The sequence below is a fragment of the Triturus cristatus genome, chromosome 8 (genome assembly GCF_964204655.1).
Source record: "Triturus cristatus chromosome 8, aTriCri1.1, whole genome shotgun sequence".
In the NCBI taxonomy this organism is placed as follows: domain Eukaryota; kingdom Metazoa; phylum Chordata; class Amphibia; order Caudata; family Salamandridae; genus Triturus; species Triturus cristatus.
In genome coordinates, this window is record NC_140591.1 from 252,808,769 (window position 1) to 252,833,254 (window position 24,486).

General features: G+C 46.2%; 1 protein-coding gene across 1 annotated transcript in view; it reads left to right on the forward strand.

The window, feature by feature from the left end:
• The window catches only part of DYNC2H1 (dynein cytoplasmic 2 heavy chain 1), a 1,714,832-nt gene that overhangs the window by 912,460 nt on the left and 777,886 nt on the right, over positions 1-24,486 (forward strand). The window contains exon 57 of the mRNA XM_085621461.1: positions 4,782-4,942. Coding sequence (XP_085477587.1) covers positions 4,782-4,942 — 161 coding nt within the window. The remainder of the gene's footprint in view (positions 1-4,781; positions 4,943-24,486) is intronic.

A 24,486-nucleotide genomic window follows, 5' to 3' on the forward strand; every position in this document is an offset into this window, starting at 1 on the left:
CACGTCAAACACAAGGCTCGTCCAGGAAGATACACTACGGTCCTCTTCCCCCTCTCCCCACTCGACACTACTCCCAGCTAGCAACCAAGGGAACCGGCCCGCAGACAACAGCCCCAAACTCCCTACCTGCACTAAACTCAGGGAAGTCGCCACACAATTCCTGAAGCAATCTGTCTGGACTCACCCCCACGACTTCCCCCAAGAACCACATGGATATCAGTAGCCCAGGGAGCCACTCTCACATAGATAAGCTCTCCCCATCCCTGAACACAGTCAAGTGCCCCCATCCATAGATGGCCATGCTCTGGACACACCGATAACAAGCCCCCCTACACCTTCCTCTATGAATACAGCCCAAAGATTGGCACGTCTGGAATACCAGCTAGAAATAGTAATACAGGGTATTAATAAAATCTTATCTAACCGCAACACTCCCACTATGCAACGCCAACCTAGCACATACACAGGCACTGCCCAATAAACACACATACCATCACAAGGCTCAACGACTCAGATGGAACACAACCCCGCTCAGGAACCAGCTGCACAGACCCAAAAGGACTAGCGCTGTAATGTCCATGAAAGAGGCGAGAGATCTCGACAAATCCTATAAAGCAGCTCCTACTGTCACCTCCAGCTCCATGATCCAAGTAATCACTGGATTTTGTAGAGACCATACCGCCCTGAGAACGGTGAGACCTCCAGCTCACCTCACCAATATTCCTATGGCTCCCCCAAATGAGAAACTCGACAACAAGAGGGTGACAAACTACGTGCTCATAAACTGCAGATCTGCGGACAAACATGCAACAGAACTGGCAGAAACCATCCTAACCCATGACATAGACATCACGTTCATCACAGAAACGTGGTTGAACGAATCCTCATCCCCCATCTTCTATATGCTTGTACCCCCGGGGTTCTCAATCAACAATAAAGACAGAAAGAACCAGCGAGGTGTGGGGACCGCAAACATACATAAAAGTAACATTTCTATAACAGAAACGGACTCCTTCAAATATAACACATTGGAATGCCTAACCGCCACCGTTAAGACGTCGGACAGCAAAGCGCTTCACTGCCACCTTCTCTACCATCCACCAGGCAACACCCCCGCATTTGGAGAACATCTTGCCGACCTGATAACACACTGCTCACTCTCAGACGCAAACAACCTAATACTAGGAGACCTTAATCTTTACTGGAATGAGGTAAACAACCCTCTGATACAAACTTTAAATGAGCTCCTTCACAGTAACAATTTGACCCAACACTGCACCGTACAAACCCACAATAAAGGCTCAATCCTAAATGCCATCATAGCTCACGAAGACTCAATCACCATCGACTGTACCCTCCCTGTTGACTGGTCAGACCACCATATCATTCTTTTTCATATCAATCAAAAGACCCATCGACCGCCTCGCACTAATGAACACTTTCCCTGGACGAGAAACCTGAGCCAGATCCCCCTTGCAGAATTAGAAGAAAGGTTAAGTACACTCCTCCCCTCCATCACATGCAACAGCTCCACAACAGAACTTACCTCTCATTACAGTGCGTCTATGACCGCCATGCTGGACCAAATAGCTCCCTTGAAACAAAAAAAATCAAGAACATTCCATCGAGATCGTGGTTCCACACTGACCTAAACTCGGAAAGAAGACAGCTAAGAGCTGCACAGAGACTTTGGCGCAACAACCCTTTGAAAATGAAAAATCCACCTTCTTCTGCGGTGCACTAAATAATGCTAAAAATCTCCCCAAAAGAACTCTTCAATATCATTAGACAGCAAACATCCAAACCACCACCTTCTGCAATTCCGGCCTCCAAAGACCTATGTGACAAATTTACCAATTTCTTTGATGAAAAAATATCAAAGATTGAGCTCTCACTAGAGGATCACCTCCGATCCCCCAATGAAGGTCCGCCCCTCTATAAAGAAGGCATGAACCCACTCAGACAATCCGCAAACCCATCACCGAAACTGAAATTATTGACTTATCTACCAAATCCAAACCCTCTCCACATGTTGAAGAACCCCTCCCTGCCCAACCGGCTAAAAAACTCAAACTCTCCCTAGCCCCACTCTGGTCGAAGATTATAAACAGCACCCTGAAAACAGGAATCATGCCTGACTGCCTCAAAATTGGTTAAGTAACACCATTACTGAAAAAAGCAGGCGCTGAACCAAATGATCTCAACAACTTCAGGCCTGTCTCCAATCTCCCTTTCCTAGCCAAACTACTAGAAAAATGTGTTCTCTGTCAACTCACCCATCACATGGACAACAACGATCTCCTCATCCCTCACCAATCGGGCTTTAGAAAAGGATGCAGCACAGAGACAGCCATCCTGAATGTCATTGATGATACCCACAAATGACTTGACAAGGACCGCTGCTGCCTACTCATACTCCTAGACCTTTCGGCGGCCATCAACACGGTTGACCACAAACTACTCATCAACGTACTCCGAGAAAGGGTAGGAGCAGAAAGGGTGGTCCTACAATGGTTCACCTCCTTCCTGCAGAGCCGCTCTCAAAGAATAAAAATCAGAAACTTCACGTCTGCTCCATAAACAGAAGCGTTCCCCAAGGATCAGTTCTCTCACCCGCACTGTTCAAAATTTACATGGAGCCACTCACCACCATCCTCAAAAAAACCAACATACCCTTCCACCTTTATGCTGATGACACCCAGATCTACCTAGAAACCTCAACCATAGCGGACATGCAAAGACTCAATGACACACTAATAGAAGTCCAAAAATGGCTATCCCAAATACATCTGAAATTCAACCAAGACAAAACAGAAATCCTCCTCATAGTCAACGAAGAGCAGACCCCCCGAATCATGGAATGGACAAAGTCTATTGATGCTCTTAACTGCACTCTCATCCCGGCAGACTCCGTGAAATCACTGGGAATCCCTCTGGACCCTAACCTTGACATGGTCAAACAGATTAAGAACACCGCAAGATGTGCTTTCTTCAACTTAAAACTACTCAACAAAATCAAACCCTTCATCCCTCCAAAAGACCTTAAGCAAGTCACACAATCCCTTGTGCTATCCAGATTAGACTAGGGGAACGCCACCCTCACAGGCATGGCAAAATCACACCTTGCTCCTCTCAGATCAACCCTAAATGCAGCAGCCAGAATGGTGACCGGAGTAAAGAATTTCGAACACATCTCCCCCGCTCTCAAGGAGCTAAATTGGCTCCCAATAGAAATGTGTGCTAACTTCAGAACTGCCTGTCTCACCCACAAAGCTCTGCACACTGGTAAACCCACCTATCTAGCCGCCAAACTCAACAAAGCGGGCAGAAAAGAAATCTCAGGAGCACCAACACTCTACTACTCATACCCCCGAAAACCCGCAAACAAAAAACCTTATCTCGTTCTTTCCCTGGAAAGGCACCCAAAATCTGGAATGCCTTCCCAGTACACATCAGGACCAACTCTTCCTTAACAAAAAACATTCAAAAGCCAACTCAAAGTGCTCTTTCTCAATCGAGCTCTCACGAAGTGACAACGGACCCACAAAACGGAACCACACCCAGCTGAGGATCCAATCACTATGATAAGAACAACTTCTTCAGCTTCTTCCTCGTGATCCGCACTCTACCCCCCTTATTACCTCGACTACTACTACTACTACTTTGCATTTGAATGCTACGTGACATATGCTGATTAATGACCCGTCTTTAAGCACTGTGTTTACTTTTACCACTCTTTGTATACTCAACTGTCATTTGACAAATGTTGTAAAGCGCTCTGATACCTTCGGATCTGGCCAGCGCTATATAAAACTTCTAAATAAATAATGACTGAAGGCCACACTCTGTACCAAGGGCATATTGCACAATGCTCAGTATTATGTGCAGTAAGACCGGTGGCACAGGGACTAGGAACAAGTCATAGCTTCAGGTCTCACTCTGTATATGCTACGCATTGAAAAAGGCTGTGTTAAGTGGACTCGAGAGCAAGCGGGCTGAGAGAAGAGTATGATCCATGCCCTTTCCCAGTGCCCACTGTGAATGATGTAGGCTCGGTGGTTTAGGAGGTAAGGGTACTGAGCACATGGCATTGATGAAGGAGCGAGAGGCTAGCTGGCTTGATACCTCCTCTTATACAAGGTTGGATTCTCTTGTGCTTCTTACTGAAGAGAGTGCATTTGTGGTAGGGATTCAAAGGGCAGCTGAGGTCCTCCCTATACACTTACCCTCTGTTGAAACCAAGGCTTATATTCTCCAAGAAATTCTTCACCTTGGGCATTCCACTCTTACTTCCCTTCAATAAGGCCCTCATGGATACTTTGATGGGCACTTGGTCCAACCTTGTTTCCTATCCGCTAGTAAACAGCGAGGCGGACGAAATGTTAGTGTCTCACAACCTTCAATTACGAGATGAAGAAACAGCTTCTAAGAAACTCAGGTTTGTTTAACTTTTGAAAATGAGCTCTACAAACCCAGCTTTCAAGCTAACTCGATTGTTTCTTTTTTGAATTTATAAAACACTGAGCAGATTTACAATAAAACAAAAGAAATGACCGCGTCAGGTTCATTTGCTAAAAGTGGTAATTGCATCATATGGGCTCTGTATGCTACTTACATTGGGCAGCTGTATTGCTGCTGTGTTTATGGCATGTTTTACAGGAAGGTCCGAGCAAATAGATAGTTTATGATGTGTCACATTAGAAGACAATAATTTAAAAATGCTGATGACCACGTACACTCTCACTGTACTATTTATTGGTGTTTTTTTTCTTTTTCTAAAGCCTCTTGTCAATGAAGCCAAGTTAGCAGTTGGAAACATAAAGCCAGAGGCCTTGTCAGAAATCCGATCATTGCGTATGCCCCCCGATATTATCAGAGATATACTTGAAGGCGTGCTTCGCTTGATGGGCATCTTCGATACATCTTGGGTTAGCATGAAAAGGTAATCTCATCTTTTTTGCTTGCTCTTATCAACCTTATTTCTCCTCAGAACTTTAAATATGTATTTTCTTATTCCTACTTATCATCTGCAATTTATTTCCTCCATTTTGTGGACCTTGTGACAAGTAGTTCCTAGGTCCAGACTGAGAGCAATGCCGCGTGCCTCCTGGGAATTTGGTGGTTACAACATTTAGATCACTTGGGTACAGAGGGCCTGAGTCCCAAAGATATGTTTTACATGAAAGTTTGGCACACAAAGGCAAATAGCCTTTTTTAGAATTATATATATATTATATTTTTAGAATTATAAAACCACTTTTGGACTAATGTTGGTTGTGCACTCTTAAACGCTTGTTTGCCTAAATCGACTATCAGGCGTGAGGAGAAGGCATTCTGGGACTGCAGTGCTCTGCCGACATTCCGACCTTTTCTCGTCCTGAAAAAGTTGGAAATGTACCCAAAACATCACCTCTCAAGTGGTTTCTCGTTCGTTAAGGCACAATATTTCCCATGTTGAGACCAAAAAAAGGAAAGAAAAAGTTATCAAGTTCGCGACAGTTTCTAGTTGTAATCTGGGAAACCTTTCGAATTCCAAAAATGAGCAACTCTACATCCAGGCATAATCTTAAACCTCCACCTGTAGATTTGCTCATTTTCTGAGAATCTGCGCCACGGTTTTGTATCTACTTGACTAGTGATTCTGCTTCAGTAATTCAAGGGTATCACTTTTCTATTCAGATTTGCTTTTCTCATACCTCTTCATCTGGACCTGCACCAGTGACTACACACTGGTGCACCTTACTGAATGTATAATCTTTACGTGGAATAGGAGGGATCATACTGAAATCAGTGATACCAGACAGCAAAACAAACACAGAGGGGAAAAACTAAGGACATTTAAATACACCTTCATCCGCTATAGATCCTTCAGTAATGCTTAATGATAAACAACGCTCACAATGGAGGTAAATAGTGCAATCCAATGGAGTAAAGAAGCACTGTTTCGCAATCTTTCTTCTCAAAGCAGTCGTTTGAATTTAAAAGACCTACGAACAAGCTAAAGAGTTTACAACAGTAATCAATAAAGAAATTACCTTATTGGAACCATAGAAAGCATCATGGTTAATACAATTGGATGGGGGCTTCCTGAAGGGAAAGTAGTGCGCTCCTATGACATGTTCAAATGACTCACTAGCAGTGGATCAGATGAATGTGCTCAGGTTGTTGTGTCAAGGAGCTCCTAAAGTGAAGCTCCAAGTTCTCCAAAATACATAGGTCACCTTGCAGACCTTATTTACCCCAACCGAGAAAATCAAAGACACACAAATGTGTATGATCGGCCCACATTAGAAACTCGGCAGGAATGACTGGATTATTGGAAGTTTAGGTCGCTTCACCTGAATTCTTGCCTCAGATTAGATGTCGAGGGAAAAAGAAGTGCCCATGATAAATGTATAGTAAATCAGGGAGAAGTCTCTCCACTTGAGCCATGTATTTTCCACTCACAAGGTTCCAGTCAAGAGTTAGGAACATTACCTTTATGAACACTTTATATAATAAACTTTAGTTAGTGGTTTCAGTGGAAAATGTGTCTTTTTTACACCTCACAGAAATCCACAAAGGAATTCCTGGTAGCCGTCAAAGTATTCATGAGTGTGGATGTCTCCACCACTCCAACGGTGTAAAGTGGGTTCCAGGGCGTGGTTTCCCTTTAAAGTTTGGGAACCCCCACAAACATCTATGTTTGTATTACTAAAGTATGATACAACCTCTTTTTACTCTGGAAGTGGTTTGTAGAGTTACTCAAGCAAAGGGATGGAGTACCTCCACTCCATGGTGGGAAGGGGAACCGATCACTACCACAGAAAAAAATGTTGTTCCTGCAGAGAATAAATGAAATATCCTGCTTTTGCACTGCGATCTTCCTTCCTCTGTGCAGTATTCTCAGCCATGGAGTCTTCCTTACGGGAGGAATAGGAGCCCTGGGTAATACACGCATGAAACTCCCAGAGGGAGGCCTGGAACCTCTGCATGGTGCAGCTTTCCAGTCATTTTTCTAAAAAGTTGGACATGAGCACCAATTCTTAGACTTAAATGTACAAGAACAGATGTAATTCTTTCTTTTCCTGAATTAGGTCCCTTGTGTCGCATAAACCCATCAGACCCTTGCTACGAAACGAAAGGCCACATGTATGAACACATTTTCCCATAGACACAGAATGGGAAAAACCCTTTGATACATCTGGCCCAAAGTTATTTCATTGCCCAATATCAAAGATGCTTGCATCTGTTGTAGAAATTGCAATTAATTGCAGTCTTTACATCAACATAAGTCACAAGTATACATGATATGTTAAATTGAGACAACATTTAAAAATGAGTGCCATCACACCTGGGGTTTGGCACTTGACCTCAAAAAATATGTGATGGGTTGAATTTGTGGCGTTAGGGCATGGAAATCATATGGAATAAACTAAAAATTATTTGGGCTTCAGAATTCACTGCTATCATAATTTATTCTTTCAGAGATCTATTTTATTCTTGGGGTTCTGATCAAAAGTTTAGAAAAAGTATGTTACTCTTAAGTTTTAATTCTGAAAATGTGTAACGTATTTTCCAAGTGTATTAATTAATCAACTAAGGCTGGCCAGCATATGATAACAGTAAAAAAAATCTGCTTTTCACAGATCACTCAAGTGATATTGGTCTAGACAGCATGGGATTATTAAATGGAATGTAGAGCTACAACACTTCAAATACTAAAGGGAGATACTTTACATAGCCAGATAGGAATGTATTTGGGTCACTATGATCCTAACAAGTTCATTGATTAAACCCTCCTAGTAAGCAGGGTATTAAGAAGCTGTCTCCAATTCATGTAAATAGGACCTCTTTTTAGGTTTTGCCTGAAGAGCGCTTGCACTGTGCTTGATAAATCTATTGTTTTTAGGTTTCGCATGCGCTGTGCTTGAGAAATCTATTGTTATTAATATAAACTTAAAAGGGACTTACATCCTGCCTCCTCTCTTTCCTGGCTTCTCATTGGTTCCTGTGCGTGCCACTTACCTTTCCTACATTTCTATTAGCTGTAGCATATTTTCCTGCTTTTACCAATGCTTGTTCCTCGTCTGCTTCTCTTATCAGTTTCCCACCGTCGAAAATACTTTTAACATCCTCTTTGGTGGAACTATAGTTTCATAAAGTTTTGCCTTTTACTATCGCAGCATATTTATATAACAACTATTTACCCAGAGAGATTTCATGATTTGCATAGAATCACACGCTGTTGCACAGCGCTGCAGAGATTCGAACTGGGATCCCCAGCTCTCAAGTCAGCAGCTCTGCCTGCTGCGCCACATCCTCTCCACTGCTGTGTTATCTGTCAGGGAGCTATTTCCTTCTGCTGGACGATGATTGATGAAAACCACTCTCTATTCACTACATAGGAGAAACCAATGCATTACCAGTGCTTGTGTTAGGAATGTTTACTTGGATTGATCACACTCTATTGTTGCCTGCTTCTATACATTGGCAAACCTGGTCAGTAGAGAGAGGGGATGTTTAGTTAGACACCTTAAGTAAATATTGTCCGAGAAGTCCCTTCAGCATCCTGTATTCGTATGGGTGTCCTTCGCTGGTACAACATACTAATAGTTCCTTTTCATAAAAGGAAAATCTTTTCACACAAGTAATACTTGTTAAGACTAGATGTGGAGGTTGGTAAAGTTTTGTTAAAATTGATGTAATACCAACTCAAATTAAACTGGAGTTGGAGGGGAGGGGCACTTGTTTATTAACTGTTCCAAATGGTGACAGTTTAATACTTTCACTGATTGGTGAAATGGCTGGCCCATAAGCATCTTGGTAAATATGTACTACTATCACTATTACCTAATTACAAAGAATTGGTGTAGGAAACCCACCTCTCTATATAGTGCACCACAATGGGGAACACTGGGCATCGAGGTCAGAGAGACCCTTATTGGTTTACAGAGGCAAAAGTAGATCATACTAACGCTCTATTTTGTGGTAGTGTGGACAACCTGTTAGGCTTATCAGAGGGTAGTGCTTTGCATTTGTTGTACTCGCAGAGGAAGTAAATGGAACACACACTCAAGAATGAAGCCAAGACCATGCTCGCAGTGGGAACTACGATAACGCTAACTCTGGAAAATATTAGTGAGTATGATATGTATTGCAGGGCATAAGCATGGGTTGCAGTGCGTCCAGTGCAGTTGGTGCTGCTCGGCTCCAGAAGACCCTGGTGCCTCCAATCTTATGAGTAGGCAGAGTGACCCTTCGGAGCTGCTGTACCTTTTACTGGGCATTGCGGCGGGGCCAGAGAGATGCAAGTCGAGAGTTCTGACACTGCAGTTTTCGGTACCTGCAATGCAAAGGAGTAGCTCCCCTTCTCCATGGGAGTTCTTAGGCAATTTGGTGAAGTGCCAGAGGACCCCTGGGGTTTGTAGAGGTCTCTAAGCTGCAGGACGAGACAGTGTTCCACAATTCTTGAGTCTTTGGGCTGCAGGCAGGGTTTCGCGCCCAAAATCCAGACCAGGCTGTCTGTTCTCGGGTTCAGCTGCTCTTCTTTGTCCTTGGTCCGATGAATCTGAAATTCAGAACTCAGGTGTGCCACCTAAATACCAAATGTAGGGGAGTTAAAGAGAGTGCCAGGTGGTAGCCAATGGGCTACCTACCTTTAGGGTGACTATACCCTCTAAAATGCTTATCCCACGTGGGGAGTGGGCATGACCCTGACACTGATAGGTTATTTTCCCCATCTTCAAGATGGTGGAAAGAGAGCTGGGGGGGGGGGGTCGACATCACCTGCCCCGCCTTAGTGGTGATGCAGGTTGACTGGGGACCCTCCTTCTCATGTAACTAATTTTCCTGCCTGTCTTCCTGCTGAAAGTGAAGTCAGGACAGGGGGCGTTGCCATCTGCTGCTAGCCGGCGAGGCGTGGGTCGTAGTTCAAAGGCGGCATAGCCTTTGAAGCTTTCTGCCCTGGAAAGCTGTTTCTTCCTGGAGGAAATGTGAAGCACCTGCATCCAGGGCAGGCATTGTTTCTCACCCCATGGTTTCAGAAACATGTCTAGTTGTGGCATGCTGGTGGAGGCTAGTCAGGAACACATTAGAAGGCTGTAGGTTTCAGAGGACCATTCTGGAGGGTCCTCTGTGTGCAATTATTAATACACCTGACACTGGAATCAGTGCAGGTTTATTAAGACGAGATGTTTGGTCCCACACATCAAATAGTACCGTGAAGCCAGCATGGAGCTAGGAAACTTGTAATGACAGTTGTCCAGCCCATGTGTTTTTATGCCTTCCCTGTTCACCTTCAATATCCAAGAATCAACATGGATATTGCAGGGGCATATCTGCTCATGCAGATCTGTCCTCATAGGAGATATGATGCACGCTGCCTTAGGGCTAAGGCCTGCTAGAGGGGTGTCTTACCTATATCCCATGCAGTGTTTGTGGGCATGGCACACAGTCTTTAACTTGGGACACATTTTTATGGCGTAATTGCACCTTTCTATTTCTTTTTCTGTTTATTAAGCACTGGTAGGTTTAAATCTAATGTGCATGTTGTAATTGGCATATTCAATGTTTGGAGTGCGTGGTCCATACTTTATGGTTGGTTTGGGTTTATGTTTTATGTGTTTTTTTACGACTTCTGGTGGGCTTTCTTTATGTTTTAGTTACCCCTGACAAAGGGCTTTTTTCGCCCAAAATGCATTGGGAAGATATGTGTATGGTTACCCAGGATGAACAGTCTACTTTTATGTGCCAATGAAAAATACCTGGATGGGCACTTCCTGAGAATTTAAAGTTTGGTAGTATGCTGTTTTGATTGGTAAACAATTAAATCATGAGAAAAATGAAAACTGATTAAATTTTGAATATTTGGATGAAATATTGTAGTTCAGTCTGTTGATCTTTGCAATTTCTTGCATAGCTGTGCGGCTTGAGGCTGTGGCGTAAAAACACACCAGACGTTCTTGTTATTACACAGGAATGTGTGCCATGTCGACTTTTCGGTTTTGTCTGCACCAAGGCACACAGTCTGCAATGGCAGTGTGCATGACCTTGGTGAAGGGACCTGAGGGTGGCACATTGTGTGCTTCTACCCTTGGGGTCCCTCATCAGTGCCAATGCCCTAGGTATTAGGGGTACCATTTACTAGGGACTTACAAGGGGTACTGAAGTGGTGCCGATTGGGAAACAAAATATTTAGGAAAGGAGCTCCAGCAAAGGGGACCTGGTTGGTAGGGACTCTGTGCACTTCCAGTCAAAATCATTGTCCAGGCAAAAACTGAGGGCAAGCATGTCCAAAATAGGCACTTTTCTACAATTGGTAAAACCCTTTCATACACCAGCCCTCGTTTCTAACTAGGCAATATTAATAACAGGTCACTTTTAAATGTTCCACTATGTGCTATGCTATTGGCAGTGTTCACCAATCCTATAAAGCCATAATATTCAGTACAAAGAAGGTGAATGTCCTCCAACTGGGTCCAGAAATGTGTTTACTAAAACAACTGAATATAGCACTTTTTACATTTTTAAACAATTAAGAATACTGTAATCCATACAAAACCAGGACAGAGTGTTTGTGAGAGGTAATGACTTCGGATCAGCGCCAAGACTCCTCAGGGCATAAGAGCGCTTTATAAAACCCAAACCCAAAATCAAATCAATGTGAATGTGAGTGAGAGTACAATACACAGTTCTGATGCTTAAAACAGTCTAACATAAGTCAGTTGGACAAAGTGCCAATCGGAAGACATTATATACCCTGCACTACGTCTTTAAATGTGATATATGCTTTAGAACAGTCACTGCAAACAACAGGTTTTGTAAATGCTGAAAAACCACAATTTTTGTCTATTTTGGGGGTTAGGCAGGTGAACAGGCACAGATAAACACTGATTTCAAAAGGTTTGGAATACACTGAGAAAACACCAGTGGAATGTGCCAAAAATAAACACTTAAAACAGGAAAGCCTAAATAAAAGTAAAATGGGAATATTTGGATAGGGTAGTACCTGAGAAGTTGCTCGGCGCCAGGAGAACTAAACCATCCGCGCCATGGTATAATAAAGAGCTCAAGGCCCAGAAGGGCTGTTGTAGGAGGGCAGAGCATCTGTGGAGAAGGGACTATAGTGCTGAGGGTAAAGAACATTACAATCGTGCTCTTTCAGCCTATAGGTTAGCAATAATTGCAGCTAAAAGCACTTTTTTTGCCATCAAGATCAGAGAAGCCGGTAATTCGGCTAAGGAGCTTTTCAAGACCATTTCTGCTCTCTCTAAGCCCCCGCAGGATAGCACATATCGGCCTGACTTAGCAACATGCCAAGAATTGGCTGTGTATTTCCAGGACAAGGTCCAGACAATTTACAACGACTTCAGGAGATCTTCTACCAGCTCGAAGTGTTGCGGCCACGAGCAGGACGACACTTGCCTTAGTAACTTTCCCCCCATTTCGGTGGAGGAAACGTGTAGGCTGATTACCTTAATAAAATCAGGATCACCTTTGGATCCATGTCCTCCATCAGTATTTCATCGTGAGGCAGAGGTTATTGCAGGAGAGCTGTCCCCGCTAATCAATCAAATAATCAAGTCTGGTAGTTACCCTTTAAGTTGGAAGAGGGCAATAATTAGACCATTGTTAAAAAAACCTACCTTGGATCCTCATATCTTAAAGAACTACTGTCCGATTGCTGCACTTCCTATGGCAGCTAAGGTCATGGAGAGGGAGTTAAACCGGGTCTTAACAGAATATCTGGTCTCCCATGATCTGCTTGACCCCTCTCAGCACGGTTTCCGCGCTCAGCACTCCACGGAGTCAGCACTCCTGGTGGCAGCGGAGAAAATTTGTGGCATAGTGGACGGGGGTGGCAGGGCAGTTCTGTTGATGCTAGATCTGTCAGCTGCCTTCGATACTGTTAACCACACGGTGTTGATGCGGAGGCTTCAGGAGATTGGTGTGCGGGGAACCGCTCTGTCCCTTCTTTCCTCTTTTTTGTAAGGCAGGGAGCAGAGTCTGCTATGGGATGGTTTGCATTCTAAAACTTCCGATCTACTATGTGGGGTACCGCAGGGCTCTGCCTTATCACCATCGCTTTTTAACATCTATGTAGCCCCCCTGGCCAAGCTTATCAGGAAATATGGTTTTACCATAATCTCCTATGCTGACGATTCCCAGCTCATAGTCTCGACTATGGAACAATCTAATGATGTGGCTTCCAATTTTTATAGCTGCCTGTCTGAGATTATGAGCTGGATGCGGGAGAGTTTCCTGAAAATCAATACAGAGAAGACGAAGATCATAGAGTTTGGCCAGGGCAGCTCCGTGTGGAACGGATCTTGGTGGCCGGTGGAGGCGGGGGAGTGCCCTTGCCCTGTGTATAAAGTCAGGAACCTGGGTGTGCTTTTTGACAGTCAGCTCAATTTCTCAGCACACGTCAGCAACCTTGCCTAATCATGTTCCTTTTTAATAAGGACTCTGCGGAAGATTTGTCCTTTCATCGAAGCTGACCTTCGCAAGACGGTGGTAGTGGCCCTTGTACTATCGAGACTTGACTACTGCAACACTTGCTGCTAGGTATAAATAAGACCCAGATGAAGAGGTTACAGACTTTGCAAAACGCTGTTGCAAGACTTCTGATAGCTTTCCCCAGAGACCAATCTATCTCTGGTGGAATCAAAACACTGCACTGGCTCCCGATCCAGCAGCATATAGAATTCAAGGCTATATGTTTAGTACACAAGGCTATATTTGGAGGAGGAGCCAAGGATGTTCAGAAGCTTTTTATTCCTTATTCACCCGGCCGGGTCTTAAGGTCCACTACACAAAGCCTCATCAAGATAAATCGTATACGCTAGGTCAGATGGGGTGGTAGAGCCTTTTCTTTCCGTGCCGCTGGTCTTTGGAATAAGCTGCCCTGCTCTATGAAATCAATAGGCAATCATTCAGCTTTCAGAAAGCGGTTAAAAACATGGCTCTTTATGAGACTCGGTGACGAAGACGACGTCTTTTCCCTCTCTTCCAACTAGCGCCAAGACGCTCCGGCATTCGTTGCGCTCTACAAATGATTATCCTATCCTATCCTATTCATAATTACGATGGCACCATGTTCATCTTATCCTTCGATGATTTAACATGCTCTTGACCCATTTGAAACGTATGCTAAAAATAATGCATTAATTGTTATTATCTCTAAAATCGAGATCATATTCTTTGGCAGAAAACAAATTACTTTTCATTGACACCAGGGTTGAATAGATATTGATACGATATACTGTTAAAATTACCAAGAGGTATTGATAGACGGTGCTTAATTGCAAGACTTAAGTGGCCTATGTTATGTCATGAAAAAACTGCACACTACATTACTCATTCTAACTTTGTATTCCTCTTTGAATGTGATTATGGACAAATTCATTAATTCTCTGATTTATGGCATTATTGCTTTTTGAGGTAAGCTGGATATGTGGTAGGACACTACACTTTGAGGATGTTTCCAGTCCATATTATTCCTGACTAAAGCCTCATTGCAGGAACAGATTCCACTTGAATTTGAACTTGGTGTCTTTCTGTGATAGCTGACAGAGATTTCCTGCAGAGGGCATGTGGGCCGGGTAAGGACTTTGAAATCGAACAAATTTGGTCTGAAATTACTTTGAGCCCAAGGTGTAGTCAAAATCTATGGCATATAGGTTTAATTAGCCATTTAAAAAAATTGCACTTGGGCATAATGAAGCCCCAGGTTGAGGAAGCATCTTAACAAGTGTGTCTCCAACAGTTTAATAAGAGTAACATATTGAAATATGTTACAGTTGTATACATAATTTGACAAGAGTAAAGTATTGAAATGTATGTTAGAGTTTCATGCTCTGTTTGGATCCCAATGAATTTCTTGCAAACCCAATGGCAATCAAAATAAGAAAGCGTCTGAGCTGTACCTCTCTGTTGCAGCCTTCAAGGTCCTAAACTGGTCTGGGGTTGCTTATGATGCCTTATGAAAGGGGCATTCCTGGCACTTCAAAATGGACTGTTCCCATGAGAAGCAGGGTCAGTACTGATTTGCATAATGGCAGAGGCACTGTGCCTCTGTCTAAGTGGCACCGTGGGTGAAATGTAATGTGTTAGAATGCAGCCCAGTGTGACTGCCAGTGGTTTAAACTATATGCAAGCATTCCTCCATCACTTTGTGTATGTTCAATCAAAAAAAGACTCATATTCTTAGGATTATGGTTGAAGTTTTTTGACAAGATTAGACTTGTTCAGAGAAAGAGAGTCTACAAGTGCAGTTGATGTTGTGTGGTCACCTGCCTCACTTGTTATGCTACTGTCCAAGTCTTGTAGCTGAGGGTCACCTATTGATGCCCAGTAAACCAGTGTTTGGAACCTTGAGATCAAACCATCCACAAAGCCAGTGCAATTTGCTTTCTTGGCCTATCATCCAACTATGTGCAAGAGTAATACAAATTTTGGTTCAAATTCTTTGAATTACAGGAACAACATATGCTAAATGTGTAACTTGTCACTAGGAATTGTGCTTTAATGTATGTGTAAGAAAATTGATTATTAGTTAGGGAGAACGGCACCAAAAGGACAGAAATCCAAGAATAGCAACCCACATTTTTTTTTAAAGATTTAAGAGCAAAACGCTCCTTGCAAAAGTAAAGCACCAATCAGAAGTCCCTGTTCAGAGTTGTCCGAGATCTAGGCATAATTTCAGTCAGACCACAGTGGAGTAGAAGCTGCCTGCCCCAAGCGCCTCGCCTTGATTATTGATTTTACCTTCTGACTTTATCTCTGAAATGGAAGTCGAAATCCTGCAGCAGGGAAAGGCTTCAGGTTGCATACAGGGAAGTTGGATAGCAGTTGGGCAAGGCCACACTGAATCTGTTGGTTTTGGTGGGAAAAGCTCCAAGCGGAACTATTGAAATAATGCGACAGCAGAACTATTGAAATAATGTGACCGCTGAATTTCTCTAATCGATAGATACTTTTCACACCTTTCCCTGCTCAAAATGTCTTACTTTGGACTCATTGCCCAAATTAGAGTTCGGCAGATGGCATTTAATCCGTGAGGGTGACGGAGTACTTCGTCCACCTGCGAAAATACACGCTATTCAAACTTAATGATGTCGACCAGGCCAGCGGGCAATGCTTGTATTGGCATGCACTGCCATCATGGTGGTTCCTGTCAGTTCATTGAAAGTTTGACGGACAGCTTTGTCAATGTTACTGAGCTGTAAGGCAAACTTTCCCTTTTGTTTTTTTTTCCGAAAAAAAATTGGGTTTGTAAAAATTAAAAAAAAGCAATGACCCCCAAGTCATGGGAGTTTCCTCACATGGTTTCAGAGTCATTTTGCAGTTTTTACTGCCCTTACCGCCAGCTTATACCTGGCAGTTATGGACAGTGAAAACTTGCTCTTTGTTTGCCCACTCTGAATAGGGCGGGTATACAAATGTCAAATCCTCCGATAGCCTTTACTCTGTTGGGTCATCGGAGGTGTATGCTGGTGGAAGACATGGAATAGTTTCTGCTGTCAACATAATGAAGGTCTGCCCGACTCTAAATGAGGTGGGAGGACATTCAGTTTGGTTTTTGACGGTACTCCGTCGTCTTTCAGCCAAACTTTAAATCGACCCTTAGTCTTTCTTATGGAGCTCAAAATCCTCCAGTGGTGCAAGCCAGATGCTGTATCCAAAGAAGTCCTCTCAAAATTGAACACCTTTGCTGAGAGGTCCCTCTGACGCTCAGGAGGTCCTGGAACTCCAAAAAGGTGTTAAGTTCAAACTTTTGAGTCTTTCCTGAGCAGTTTTTCTCGGTCTCTTATTAAGCTCACAGGACTTTAGGACAAGCACGAAGGAGCCAGGACTCCTGCAGATGCCACCGGCAGGGTCCAGTCCAGTTCAAGTTGCTACTAGTCAGTTGGACACATCAGGAAAGAGGCCTCCATCAGCTTTTGTGTCCCTGTAGCCACACAGGAGGTCAGCCACTGGTGTGTTCTGATGAGCTATGAGTGAGGTGCCACTTTTGTAGGACCCACTAGCCAGTAGCTGTGAGTCACTCTCCCTAACCAAATGAGAAGAAAGTTCCCAGGGGCAACCCTGACCACTTATACATCACATCCTGCTCGCCGTATTGCATACAATCCTACAGAGCACTATTGTGAGTAAAAGGCAGCACCCTTCTGCCCATGGAAGATTTTGGTGTCCCAGCCAGCCAGGAGTATGTTCAGGGAAATGAACCGGCCCCTCCTCCACAACTACACCAAATTGATTCGAGGACCAGCTCCCCCTCCCACAGGGCCTGTGCCAATTTGGCTACAGTTGACCTATGGAACAAAGGCTTCTCTTTCCTTGGTCACTCTTAATACTTAACTATGAATGGACAGGTCTCACTCTGGTCTCTCTGTGGTTAATAAAGTTTTTTGTGAACCCTATTCAGCTGTCCTTTCTGATCTAAAAGGACTCACATACTTAATACTCAGATCCTCCTGGCAAATGGTCTAAGCCATTGTTTTTGCTTTGGTGGCAGTTTTCACACCTCATTACGGGGAAAGCATGGACAGGGACTGGCTGCAGACAGGTGGTTCAGGCAGACAAAGTATAACTTTTTTTAAATATACTTTTCTTGAATATTAAAGATCTGTTGTGAGTTGGATTTTTAATAAATAATAAAATCGTGGTTGCATCATTGCTGTAGCTTAGGCGAAACCGCTGATAGGTCAAATAGTATTTTATTTTGAGTTTTAGAATTTCTCATAGGAACAGCTACACCCCTTTACAATGAAAAAAGCTTTTTGAGAGCTAGCCACTGTAGGCAAATGCCAACTCTTAAGTTCTTGCATGTACCACTTTTAAATACTAGACTCTATGTTGTGGGCAACACGGCGGATTTAGGGGTGACTTTTAAATATTTGCAAGTAGGGCTGTGTCCTTTCAAAAAGGGTTATTTTGACAGGTTTTCCTGCAGGGTTAAAAGCTGCATAAACACAAGGAGATGATGGATGGAGCGCTGAAACTTATCAGACACTCACCACCACTCACAGATCTGGGTTGAATCCATCATTGTTCTATAGCTCACTTCGCCGCCCCAGTTCAGGTACAGCTATATGCAAATCAGTCTTGAGCCTGTGCTTCATGGGAACAGTCCAGACCGAACTGCCAAGCCATGTCTTCCCTGGACTGGAACCAAGCATCCTGGGACCGATTTCAGGCTAACAGCTCTCATCAGCCAGGCTAGCTTGAATCCAGTGGCAAAGTGAGCAAGGGACCCACGTCTGGGCATACCCTGCCAACTTAGGGCGAACAAAGCAAACACAAGGACATGATGGACGGAGCGCTGACACTTATCAGACACTCACCCCCAGTCACAGATCTGGGTTGAATCCATCATCGTTCTTTAGCTCAGTTCGCCACCCCAGCTCAGACACAGATATATGCAAATCAGTCTTGACCCTGTGCCTCATGGTTAAAAGCTGCAGCAGTCTGGGGGGCATGGCCAGCAGCCAGCCAAGATGGCCGCATACTGAGTGAGCTACCTTAGCCACGCATCACTTGCCCCTTTATATCCGTCATTATCCGCAGTACCCGGGAGAGTGGAAAAGACTGGGTACTTGCGACGTTCACCTCAGCGAGTTCTCAACTTGTAAGTGTGCAGCAGACTGGGAATATGATCCGCGGCCGCGGGAGCTGGCGCGTTTAAAATGGTGCCGCCCCTCTGAGCCTGAGCCCCGAAGCGTCTGAAGCCCCTGGGTCTCGGTGTAAACCACAGCCAGAGGAGTTTCGACTAAGTGCTTGGCAGCGTGGAAGCAAGTGGCTGGAGGGACTCGCCTGCTGGTAATTGTCCATATGTCCTGCCGGGGGAAGCGCGACGATTGAGAGCGCTGCCTCTTGTGGTGTAGGCCCTGCGATTGTGCCGGGGCTTCAGAAGCGGCCTTCAGGCTGTTGCGGAGCGAGACCAATTGGCGGAACATGAGCGGTGCAACTGCGGTGAGTGAGAGGGGGCCCCCAACCCTGAGGTGCATCCCTCTCCTCAGTCTCCGATAACGGAAACGGCAGAAACGGCCACAGGCGCAGGAGACCTGGTGACGCCCCTGCGGGATACGTGTGGACCTTGCCGGAAGGCATAATTAGAGGGCCGATAGTGGGAAGAGCTTAGCCTCCAAGGGAGCTGGGGGCGCATAAAGCGGTACCATCCGGTAGTTTGTGCAGTGGATGACTGCGGAATTCAATCCTCTGGGCCCCTGTGTTGGGCAGATAGCCTGAATTGTTACGTGGGGGATGCTGAAGAGACCAGGGGCATTAGTGATCCTCACCGGTTGGGCCGCTAATATTGAGGGATGGTGGTGTGCCCCAGAGGTGCAAGATTGTGACCACCCTTGTGGGATCCTAGCCTGTCGTGTGGTGCCCCATTTGGAGGAGTGCTGCCCCCTGATAACCAGAGGTGTGCCACGAGAAGGCCTCGGTTTCAAACACTGGGGAGCGGCAATCGCGACTACGGGTACACTCCAAAGCGAAGTTACCATGACATCCGGAGGCAGTGGGTGAAGCTGGTCCGGCGACGACATCATAGGACGGTCGGAGGGGGCGCAGGAAAGGAGCTGGGGCGAGCCAATCCAACCACATTGACAAATATACCGTCAGTATTGGCCGGGAGGAGAGTGATACGGGGGAGCTCCGGAACAGACAGGAGAAGTTCCAGCCCAGGACCCCCTCTCTGGAGGATATACTGCGAGCAATAACGGAGCTCCGGGGCACCCTGGAACCCAAATTGCACTCAGTTACGGAGGAGGTTAACCTGCTTAGGGCAGACTTTCGCAAGTTGGCTGACAAGATGGCCTCGGTGGAATCCAGCATTGAGGGGTTGCAATCCAAGTCCAAACGCCTAGAGGAGCAGGTACTAAGATTGACAAAGACTCAGATGGACATCCTGGCTCGACTAGATGATCAGGAAGGTAGAGTCCGCCGCAAAACATAAGGGTGTGAGAAAGTGGCTCTGTATATACTGTTCCTTAATAGGTACAGGGTGTACAGAGTCCACAGTCCCCCAGGGTTGACAGAGGTTAAAGTTAGATATAACCTTACTCTCTAAAGTGGTAGCTTGGTCGAGCAGTAAGGCAATATCAGAGGACAGTGTAAAGCATTTGTTGTACACACTCAGTCAGCAAATGGTCTCACACACTCAATAACTGAACTCTAGGCCAATGGTTTATATATAAAAAAACAATATATGCTTGTTTTATTTTAGACCAAACAATTGGATTTAAAATATACTTTCTCAGAATGAGATGCTTTATATAAATACTTTTGCAATATGCAATTGACTTTTGTAAACAGTTACAAGTGGTTGCAATAGGCAACTCTGTTTTAAACACAACAATGCATTGAGCTCAATGGAAATTTCAAGTTATTTGCAACAGATTACTTTTAGGATTACTTTTGGAATTCCAGGACTGGATCCTAGATTCAGCCCTGGGTCAGTACTTAGAATTAAGTGATGAAAGTCGACCTAATTACTGTGATGATTTTTAAACAATATTTAGCTATTTTAAAAGTTGACACTTGGAAAATATTTCAAAGAAAACAGTCAATGATTCCCTATGGAAGAAAATTCAAGTTGCAGGTACAGTATGTTCTCGTTACTTTTGTAATCCAGTACTGGGTGCCTAGACTCAGTACTGGGACCTTTATCCAAAACAGGTAAGTAATTACGTTTTCAGATATTATACGATTTTTTTTTTTTTTTTTTTTTTTTTAAACCGTTTATTACAGGTCTTAAAAGTATACAAGTATGGGCCCACAACCTTCCGGCCGGCCGCTAGCAATGGTAGGAACATACGACATACATTCATGGAACACGTGGTATTACAGGAGGAGCATTTCTCAGTAGATAACAATGTCAAAAACCACATCATCCAGGCCCCATTATGCGGTTTCATTTTAAATTAAGAACAACAAAAATTAAAACCACACCCACAAGGCAACCCACGATCAAAAATATCAGCACGTGCTCCCCAAGAGGGGGGATCCCAACTATACACAGAAGGGTGAAGAGGGGGAAGAGAGCAAAGCGAGGACTGGGGGAACCCAATGCCCGGCAGCGGGGGAATGAGTCGGCTAAGGGGATGGGGCTGGCGAGGGATCAGGCAGCAGCGGTGGCGCGCAGATACCCCCTCGGTAGGCGTTCCAGGGGCCCCATACTTTCACCCATGTCCCAGGCTTACCCCTCGCCACATACACCACTTTTTCGCGAAACATGCACCAGTCCATGTGTTCTTTCCAGGCCGAGACCGTCGGGGGCCTCTGGGATCCCCACAGTTGAGCAATATCCCGCTTGGCTACCATATATCCCAGAGTCACCCACCACGTCTGCGGCGCTGAGTAATCAGTCGGTTCCCACACATTCAACAGGCATCTCCTCGCTTCAGGCAACAGCGCCACATGCGTAACCAGACGCAGCACCTCATGTACACCACGCCAGAACCCCTCTACCTCCGGGCACTCCCACAAAATATGCATAAAGGTCCCCAAAGCACCACACCCACGCTTACATAACCCATCTCCGGCATAGCCCATACGCAGAAGCTTTGGCCCCGTCATGTAGACCCGGTGGAGTATCTTGAGCTGGACGAAGCGAAGGCGAGCCGGTATGGCCACCTCCTTCGGGGAGGCCACCGCGGAGGTCCAGTCCTCGTCGTCCAACTCCAGCCCGTCGGCAACCCAAGCCGCACGAAGGGCAGTCAACAGGCCCGAGCGGTCGTTTATCAGCTTTTTGTATATAAGTGAGATCGTGCTGTCCGGGACGTGCCCATCCAGCACTCTATCTTCCAGGGGGGAATATTCCGGGATGGAGGCAACGTCCGTGAAGACGGAGCCCAGCGCATGACGGACCTGCAAATACCGGAAGTATTCACTGCCCTGCAACTGGAATTCCGTCTGCAGCATATCGAACGTTTTAAATCCTCCCCTCGTCCAAAGATCCCCCACTTTACTGATACCTATTATGTCCCACCTCTCGAAGCCCTTAGAGGTCCACAGGGAACCCAACCGCTCAGACGCGTATAGCGGTGACGCCCGGGTCAAACGGTCCTTCCACCCCATAGCTGCATTGGCCGCGTGCCAGACTTTTTTTTTTTTTTTTTTAAAAAACCTTTATTCGTGCATCTTAAAAGAACAAATACGGGCCTACAACCGTCAGGCCGGCCACGATACAGTAAAGCACTGATACCCACATTACAGCCCCCGTGCATCAACGGTCAGGATTAACAACAGGTTATACGTTACATACTGGAGATATCTTTGAAACCCGGGGAAGGAGAGGTGAAGGTTAATTTTAAGTTTTTTGATGATTTTATCAGAGAAAAAAAGTCAATGAAGGATAAGAGCAAAGTAGATTCGAGTCCGCAAGATAGCTTCACCACACGGGCGAGCAGCAACATCAGTAAGAACAACAATGGGAGTAAAATCTCAATCAGTGAGGCGGTGCAGAGATATATCAGGATAGTCACATAAGCAAGTACGCGCCCCTCCAGAGCCGCCCCCACTCGATCCACCCCACACCCGGACCCCGAATCGAAGAAAGTAGAGCACAGAGACATAAAAGAGAAAGGCCCATAGAACTAATTGAGAACAGAGTATTACCCCCCCACCCTACACCAATGCGGAGGCTACGGCCTACCCCCCCCCCAGCATAGTGCCTGTCGCCCAATGAACCCGAAATATAGAGAAGAGAGAAAGTAGGAACAGAGTAAAGAAGGGAAGAAAGCAGAAAAGAAGGTGGGGAGGGGCCCACTGGACACCAGAGCGCCCCGAACCATCAGCCAGTTATGGCCCCCACACACTGGAAGCCCTCTACGCCAAAAAACGGCATGCAAAGATACCATGGCACCACAGTTTAAGCGAGGGATACAAGTCGCGACGAGTGCGCGCAAAACATACATACAGTCCCAGTCCCAGGCCAGCCCGTCCATAACCATAGCGATAGAAGTCAGTCTAGCCCTGGCCCGATCGCGGGCTTGGGATTAAACCAGCTCCTGCGTGAAGGCCCCATGTCCCGAGCAGACAAAGACAAGATGGCCGCTTGTGAGAGGATGATGAAGTAGGATCACGAAATGGCCGCCGACCACCGATTGGGGTCCCTCGTTGCACCACATAAAATCCAAACCTGGCAAGTAAGGTACAGGAGTTCCAGAAAAAGGCAGCAGTGGGCCACCGCGGACGGTCCCTCGAAGCCGTTAGGTATCGCTCAGCAGGATAGCCTCGCGGACGCGGTGAGGCAGGGAACAATGAAGCAGGCTGCCATGACCAGGGGGACAAAGTATCCGCAGTTGAGGTGGAGAGCGGTGGACCCTGGGCGCCGGGAGCGCTAGATGAAGGCACCAGTGTAGCACAATCATACACCGCCGCTGCGTCCCCGCAAGAGGACAAGAGCACCGGGAGACCTACGCCCTGTGGATGACAAACAGTGCGCTCACGGCCCGCAGCCGACAGTATGGGGTCAAACCTCTCACTCAGCGCCTGCAGGCCAGCGCACATCTGTAGTTGAAAGTCCCGCAGGACAGCCAGAACGGAGCCGCATGTCAGCGGAAGCTGGGCCCCAACATCAGCAGCAATCCGGGACGGCACTGTGGAGCTGGTGTCCGGAAGAGGGAGGGCGAAGTGGGCAGCGGGCGAGACCGGAGTATCACCCCCCAGCCGCGAGCAGGCACTCAACGCCATGTTTTGCCGCTATACGGTGCACTGGCCAGGGGGGGGGGTCGTGGCAAGGGGTCAATTCCCCTCAGGTCTACGCCGCAACAGGAAAGGCCGACAGTCGCTTATCTTCTCGCCGGTCCCCCTCGCCGCTGGCTAGGCAATAGGCAAAGGGGGCAGCAGCCCCCCGCAGCTCGGTCCTCAGAGCGGGGCAGGAGACTCACCGCACCGGGGCCCACCCCACAGCTCCAGCCCGTCAGGCACAGGATGCAGAAGGTGTCCGGCCGTCTCTCCTCGGGCTCATCCGGCAACGATCCATGGTGCAAGGCGAGATCGGGACCGCGGGGCTCAGGTTAGCGCTAGCTGGTCCGGTAACTGCGGAGCTTCCAGGAGGCCGGCAAAGGCCGTAAGGGCGCAGGGTTCAGTGCCGAGGACAAAAGCACCCAGAACACGGGCATCCGGGCGGGTTGAGACTCCGGGAAAGCAGCAGCGCGGTCAGCGCGTCTTCGCACACGGTGCACCTCGAGAATCGGCAAGGATGAGCATCAGGATAGTAGTCCGAGGCCACGGACCGACGGAGCCGGGCGCTCAAGCGTCTGCTCCGGTCGCCATCTTGGCTCCTCCCCCCGCGTGCCAGACTTGCACCATGACACGCGTGGGGCCCGTCAGACGAGCGTCGGGCGCGCTAGAGTAGAGCGCTCGATTGTAATCGCCACCTGGCAGGAGCATCTTGTCCATTTCAAATGCCGGGTTTAAGGCGGGCCCGTAGAGGCCATGGTTAATGGCAGCGAGCTGGGAGGCCCAATAGTACCGTTTAATATCCGGGAG